Raw genomic sequence first — 7801 nt, 5'->3', positions numbered from 1 at the left:
AATGGTCCTAGATACCATGTTAAAATTTTTTAGAGCCAGCTTTCTTAAGTTCAACGCTACTCCAGTATTTGCTGGATGCTCAGAGTTTTCACTTTCTCATTGGTGAGTTGGGAATCATGTTGTACAACATTAGGAATGTAAAGACCATGGTATTTATGAAGCACTTAGAATTTCACTATATAAAGGTGTACTAAAGGCCCAATTCTCTCCTCCACTGTACAGGGGAATCTGAGGCTCTGCAACCAGGACACAGATACATTTACACTCTTCTCTAAACATTGCCTGAAACACTTTCCCCGCGTGTGTTTTCACATGCTAGCAGGGAGTTAAGGACATGGGTATCCATAGCACCATGGGTGCAGTGGTGCTGGTAGATCCATTTAAGGCCATGGTGGTAATGTCAGCACAGGTTTCATGACAACTACAAGAAATCAGAGCCAATGGTTACAAAATCTGTCTTCTGGTCTCAGTTTTACAGCCAAGAATATCAGTTTGGCTTCATTCAAGGCCCTTGACCTTCCCTGGACATTCCCAATGATGGAGCTAAGTCACAGAAGAATTCTGGTCACATAACTGGGCATCAACTCAAAACCTGTGACCCCATAACTGAGTAAGATACAGAAACGTGCAGCCTCCTTACTACTTAAAGTCTATTAGCTCATCCAAATAGAGGGCCCGAGCCATGGCAGAAATATGAAGATTGGTTGAGGCTTTGGAGTCATGCTGGCCAGTCTCTAGACTTTCAAGTATAATGGAAGAGCAAGGGGTCAAGTACCAAACAGACTCAATAACCTTGGGTGGTAGTGGTGAGTGAACAGAGGTTTAAACTGCCTGTAGGAGGAAAATGGGATATAGAGGAAGAAACATCCTAGAATATAAATTGAGCAATTGATATGTCAATATTATCTAAAAGATTTTAATTTATAGGAGTAAGGGAGAGACCATCAGTGGAATGACTGAAATAAATGGAGAAGATCCAGGTTGGATAGGGAATCTAAAGTTTGTCGATTCGTGACAAGTCCACCATACAGTGTACAGCTGCTACAAGTAGAGAACTGAAGTAACTGTTCATAGAAGTCCTGGGACAGGAGACTTAACTTTGTTTCTGTGCTCACTAGGACAATCCCAAGAAGACACAGGCCAATATTAGAGGAGACTTTTGGCTTCTGGGAGACCGGGGGATCAAGGATCCAGAAGGGTATTTCCACTTCATGGGACGGACAGATGACATCATTAATTCCAATGGGTGAGCATAGTTTTTGGACCAGGAAAGGTGTGATGGGTCCCTGTTCTTTTGGTTCTTGATGCTCGAGTTTGGGTGTCCCATCTTCCCTGAAGGACGTACTTTTGCAGGTACCGAATTGGACCATCAGAGGTGGAAAATGCATTGATGGAGCACCCTGCTGTGGTTGAAACAGCTGTGATCAGCAGCCCAGACCATAACCGAGGAGAGGTGACAGTGCAGTTGTAAAACATGGGGACAGTGTTGTAAGGTTGTTAAGAACACAGACCCATAGGCTGGACCACTTGGGTCCAAATATTGGGCTTACAGCTAATTGGCTGTATGACATTCACCAAACTGCTTAACCACTTTGTGGAACATCAGTTTCCCCATTTGTCTTATGAGGGATTGTCATGAACACAAAATATGCTACACATTTGCAAAGAGCTTGGGGCAAGGCTTAGCATTGTCTGTAAGAATCTGTTTCTTGACATGAGTAAGGGTCTAGAAAATGAAGCCCTTGAACCATGGAGTACATAGGGAGACCCCTGTAATGCCAGAGTTGCAAGATTGTGTGGAGCTCTGTGTGTGTGTGTGTGTGTGTGTGTGTGTGTGTGTGTGTGCGTGCGCGCGCACATGTGTGTGAGTAGAGGGCTTAAGGTGGGTAGGTGGATCAATATACCAGTGCACTTCTGCATGACACAAGCTTGGCGATGTCATTTGCCTGGCAGATATCAAGCACAATGCATGTAATATAATGAGAGAGCTCTGAGTCATAGATGGTTTTATTTCTTTCCCATATATTAAATATGAAAATATTATCCCATCTTACAGATGGGTAAACTCAAGTTTGAAGAGATTAAACAAACCATTTAAATTTAGAGTCCCCAGTCTTTGTTTTCCTCCCTTTGCTCTCTGCATCTACTTTCTTACCAGTGGTCTTTGCTGCCCCTGGGGTATGAGGTGAACCTGGGGTCTCTTATTCTCGCTTCTCACTAAAAAAATAAATAAATAAATCACTTGAGAACAAGTTAGAGTTCTCACCCACTTCCATGTTTTTCTTTCCTTTGGCCCGCACATTTGGATGAATACAGACATTTTGTTGTGGGGGCCATGGTGGGTATCTTGAAACTGATTTCATTTTATCCCAAGAGATGAGTAAGCACTCTGGTGCCTCTCAGCTTCTATCTGTGCTGTAGGTGGTGAAGGCATTTGTGGTCCTAGCTCCTGAGTTCCTGTCTCATGACCGAGATCAGCTCACCAAGTTGCTTCAGCAGCATGTGAATTCAGTAACAGCACCCTACATGTACTCCAGGAAGGTAAAGCCATCACTCACCCATGTCCCCTGTGCTTGCAGAAAAACAGCTGTTATATTTCTTTTCTTTGGCATGAGGCCAAGGCCTCAAATTTAAGTCTTCACTGCAGTGATCAAAAACTCCCCAAAGACAATCCAACAGCTATCTCTGTGCATAAAGAATGGCCACAGTCTTTGGCTCATTCTGAAGTAAAAGCCAAATGCTTTCATTGGAGTTCCAGTAATTTATGACCTCTACTCGCACTCTGTGCAGTAGCACTTTGAAAAAATATTCAGAACTATACAGCATTCAGTTGCAATGACAGAAATATAACTTAAAATTTGCTGCTTACCAAGTTGACAAAAGCATGAGTTGGCACAACTTTCTTTATGATTAGTTCCAGGCTTGTGTATGATGTGGTCAGGTATTTCTATTTCATTTCTTCACTCTCATTTCTTCTTCTATTGGCTTCATTTGTTGACACACTCTCCTCTGAGGTGCCATCCACTCCGTGTATGTATTCTTAGAAGCTTGGCAAACTGCAGTAAAGAAATAGCATGCATGTCCTCCAAAGACCAATGAAGAGCTTAAAGTTTCTTCTTGCTAGACTAATTTAGGCATCCATTATTAAAACATCCTATGCAACCAGGACAATGGGATATCTTGATTGGTCAGTCTGAGTCATGTGACCATCCATGCAGAAAGTAGAAGAAGGATGGGAGAGAGTTCTTCCCCACATCCAAAATGTGGTCTCAGTGAGGAATGGGGCCTTATTCTGAGAAAATGGAAATGCTCTTAGCAGAAACGACCAAAGGCAAGGACTGCAGATAGCTCCCAGTGGCTTTCCCTCTGGGACCAAGGCAAGTGCACTGCCATGGCAGGAAGACCATGTCTGCTCAGCTTCTCATTCCAGTGACAAAGTACCTGAGTAACACTTGAAAGAAGAAGCGAATTTTTTGTTCCAGAGTTTCAGAAGTCATGAACCCTGTTCAGCTAGCTCCATTAGTTTTAGATGTGTGCCAAGGTAGACATGTCATTGTGAAAGGGCATGGTAGGGAGAAGCTGTTCACCTCAGTGGTCAAGAAACAAAGCAACAGAGAAAGGGACTAGAGACAAGAGTACTCTTGAGAGAATGCCCACCTCCAAAGAGCCCATCACCTATTAACAATGCCACCAGGCTCTGAACTCACCAGTGGATTACTGCATTGATGAGACCAATGATCCAATCACACCTCCAAAGCCCCTCCTCTGAACGCTGTATTGGCCTTCAACACATGAGTAGACCCAGTTGTTGGGTTTTACTCAAAATAAGAGTTTGTCCCAGAGAATGGAGGGAAATGTTTTGAGGTTGGGTTGCAGAGTGAGAGCTACCATTTTGGGCTTAAAGTCAATTAAGGTCTTAGGTATCCTGGGTGCCCAGTGTCTTAGTACAGGCTAATTGTCATAGGTAGGCACCCCAGAGCAGTAGACCCAGGGAGGGACATTCACATGCAAGTGTTTTAACAAAGTTCTGACAGGCACCTCTAGAAAAAGAAAGAATGAGAAGAGAGGGCAGGGAAGGGAAGGTTGAACAGAGTGGAAGTACACTGTGTTTTGGTCTCATCAGGAACGTGGACCATCTGTCCAACAAATCAGAAGACAGTTCAAAACTGTCCTGAGTTGGAGAGGGGAGGGGGAAAGAATCATTATAGCTCATGTAGGACAGGCCGGAATGCAAGTTGCTATGGGAAGGCAGATGACCCTGGCAAGACAGCAATCCTTAGCTAAGGCAATCAGGAGAGGGCTGGTAGGGGTGCTACAGCCTCCGTTCCTGCAGAGGAATGCAGCTGAATATCAAAGTCCACAACCAGACTTTGAGCCTCAAACTGAAAGGGGAGACACACAACACTGCCTGGTGGGTCAGAATCCACCTCTGGTAACTACCCAATATTTTTCTCTGCTCTGGAGTTTTTTTGTCTGTAAAACGGGGATAGAGAATATTGACTTTTCCCTTTTGTGTGTGAGGGATGCAGTAAGAAACCACTGACAAGGCCACTCCAGGATTAATCGGGTGTTTTTTATTGTTGATAAATGAGAGCGAAAAGCAGAGGCATTTGGGGTAGACTGCCATAACTGCCTCTCTGGGATGAGACAGGACCATAGAGAAAAGATCAAGAGAGGGACAGGCTGGCAATTGCCAGGGCTATGGAAGCAGAGATGACAGCAAAATTGGTGAGAGAGCCTGGCCTTATATTATGCTACTGCGGCACGAGGAGAGTAAGTTAGCTGGAACAGCCTGGGAAGCAGCAAGGGGCTTGGATCTGTCAGGAGTCTTGTTAGAGTTAATAGAGAACCAGCTGCACTCTCTGGAGGAGGGGAGATTGGGAATCTTCATTGGATTCCCAAAAATCCACATGGCAGTTTACAACCACCTGTAACTCCAGTTCCAGAGAGATTGGATGCCCTCTTTTGGCCTCTATAGGTAATGCATGCACATGGTACATAGACTTATATGTAGGCAAAACACCCATATGCATATAATAAAAAACAAACGCCTTTTAAAATTATTTTTACATTTATTTATTTTATTTTATGTGCATTGGTGTTTTGCCTGTATTTCTGTGTGAGGGTGTCAGATCTTTGAGTTACAGACAGTTGTGAGCTGCCATGTGGTTGCTATAATTTGAACCCGGGTTCTCTGGAAGAGCAGTTGGTGCCTCCAACCACTGAGCCATCTCTCCAGCCCCTTAAAATTATTTTTAAAGAAGCAAGATGCCTAGTCATACCAGACATGAGGGATTTATGAATTGCGACTGGACATTTGTAAGATCAAGTGAGGGGGGCCAGTCATACTTACTTTGCACAGTTGAATAGTAGCAAACTTTTTATAAACTATTGTTTTTTCCCTTGTGTATACTGTTTCAGTTCCTTTTCTCATAACTATTACCAAAATACCTCAGAGAACATCTCGTAAAAGGAAGAATTTATATTGGCTCATGGTTTCAGAGATCTCAACCTTTCGTCCTTGGCTCGGGTATGACTGGGCCTGATCAGGTGTGTTTGCTCTCTGCTTGCTTTCTGCATGAGAGGTAGTCTTTTCCTGCACATGTTCCTACCACCTTGTGTTCTGCCTAGAGCCCACAAAGCTGAGGACTAAAGGCTGAAATCTCTAAAACCACAACCAACAGAAGTCCTTCCTTGTATGAGATGTTCTATAAGGCATTTTGGTCATAGTTATACTGATACAGAACACACACTGCCCAAATGGGTCCATTTCATCCTGGTCCAGCTGGTTCTCCCGGACTGCTCCCCAGCCCTTGCTGACCACACCCTGCTCAGCAGAACATCCTACCCTCAACCCCCACCCTGCTATGCACTGGGAGTTCACTGTTTTATAAGCTAAAACAAATTATTTTAATCAACTGACCTGAAACTTTTGAACTCCTGCTTGCCCTTGACATGATGTAATTGTGGGTTTTGGCTTCATACACCTGCTCTTGGTACTCCGGCCTAAATAAAGGACTCTCATTTGTTTTTATAATCATGATGGTCTGTAACTTTCTCTTGTTGTAACACTGTTTGTTGGTTTCCCCTACTGGGGGGCTTGTATTAGAAGGGACAATGGTATTGTCTCCAAGTGCCAAAAGGAGCAAAATAGAGCAATTGCATCAAAGGTTAACTGTTCTGATGATATCAACCATCATACTTGAATACTTCTAACAAATAGAGCTCACAGTTCAGAGACAACAAGGAATTAACATCAAACAGTACTAAAATAAAGCGATTATAACAGTATCATGTCGAAACTTCACTTAAATTTATAAATTACTTATTTCTAGAATTCTCCATCTACTGTTTTAGCCTGCAGTGGACCAAAGAAAACAAAAGCCCACTGAAAACAAGCCATGGATAAAGGGGGACTATTTAACTAAATGAGGGAGACTTTGCTTATGTATTTTGTCCACGGGCCATAATTTTTCAACCTCGGCTTCATTTCTATGTGGCTTGAAGAAAGTCCTTTCTTACAATTCTTATGAAAGCATTCTGACGTTAGCTACCAAGAATACGGTCTTTCTTTACCAGAATCTCAGGTTTTACCTTTCATTGAATCTACAGATACCTGATTCCTAGATTAATGCCATAGACATCTGAGTCACTTAAGTATAAAACTCAGTGAATTTTCCTCATCTATACCTTAATACTCAAGAACATTAGGGACAGAAAATCTTCCGCTTCAAGTGAGAGAACACTGACATTAGTGAGATTTTGTAGTTTGGCCAAACACATATCATAAGAATTGAGACGAAATCCAAAACCTTTTTCCCAGCTTTCATATGTCTACTTTAGCTGTCTCCTCTAGTCTAGGTGAATAGTCACAACTGATATCCATGGCTGTCCACTCCATGCACAATCTCATGTTATTTCAATAACAACCTAGAGGCATTGTGATTACCCATTAATGCACTTAATGGTTAAGTCCTGAGAAAGCCAAGCGGCTTTCCTATGTTGACAAGAGTAGGACCCAAGCATGCAGAGTTTTATGTAGGAGCTCAGGTGTCTGCCTCTGGGCTATGTCGTGTTCATTTTGATGCTTTTCTCTTCATGACTACATGTAAAAACCAGTGCTCTGAACATCTCTGCTCTGTTCTAGCCATTTTCTTCCTGCCCTGGTTTAAAGAGATCTTGTAAGGGTGCTTACTGCAAACAGAGCTGACCTAGAACGCCCATCCTCCAACATCATTTACCTGGGCCCTCCCCCACCACCACCTTATGAGCTCACAGCAGATCTTCTAAAATCTCCAATGCCACTGTGGTCACCAATGACCTATGATGATCTGATTTTCACAACAGGTGGAGTTTGTTTCAGACCTGCCCAAGACCATCACAGGAAAAATTGAGCGAGCAAAGCTTCGATCCAAGGATGGAAAACATCAGGACAAGCCCAGGCCCAGTGAGAACCCCTCAGGCTCTAACTGGGGAGTCTGTCTTCTCTATTTCTTTCCTGGGACTTCTTGGTCTTCCTATAAAGACATAAGTCATTCCTGCAGAGGCATGTATATGATTTCTGTCTTTGCTTGGTTATTGACACAAAACAATGACCTCTCCAATGCTAAGAGAAGGAAGAAAAAGAGAACGAGAGATTTGCAAGAAAATAAAAAAAGGTCAAGTCATAAAAAGTTAAACTGGCAAGGGAAAGCAATTACAAATGAAAGAGGGTGGGAATGGAGGAAGGGAGAGGTGGAAAGCAGAATGAGGAGAGGGATAAAAGAAAAGAGAAGGGACCAGAAAGAAACTAAAAAGGAGG

General features: G+C 43.0%; 1 protein-coding gene across 1 annotated transcript; it reads left to right on the top strand.

Annotated features, from left to right (window-relative positions):
* Nucleotides 1-1084: 1084 nt before the first annotated feature.
* On the top strand, nt 1085-7447 carry LOC127186206 (acyl-coenzyme A synthetase ACSM2, mitochondrial-like; the record flags this gene model as incomplete). Its single annotated transcript, XM_051142668.1, has 4 exons — nt 1085-1246; nt 1354-1453; nt 2422-2541; nt 7348-7447. Coding segments are annotated over exons 1-4 (355 nt in total), but the record flags the coding sequence as incomplete, so codon positions are not given.
* Between the last annotated feature and the right edge of the window lie 354 nt (nt 7448-7801).

This window comes from Acomys russatus, unplaced genomic scaffold (assembly GCF_903995435.1).
Source record: "Acomys russatus unplaced genomic scaffold, mAcoRus1.1, whole genome shotgun sequence".
NCBI classification, from domain to species: Eukaryota; Metazoa; Chordata; class Mammalia; order Rodentia; family Muridae; genus Acomys; species Acomys russatus.
This window is presented reverse-complemented; position numbering and strand designations above follow the sequence as displayed.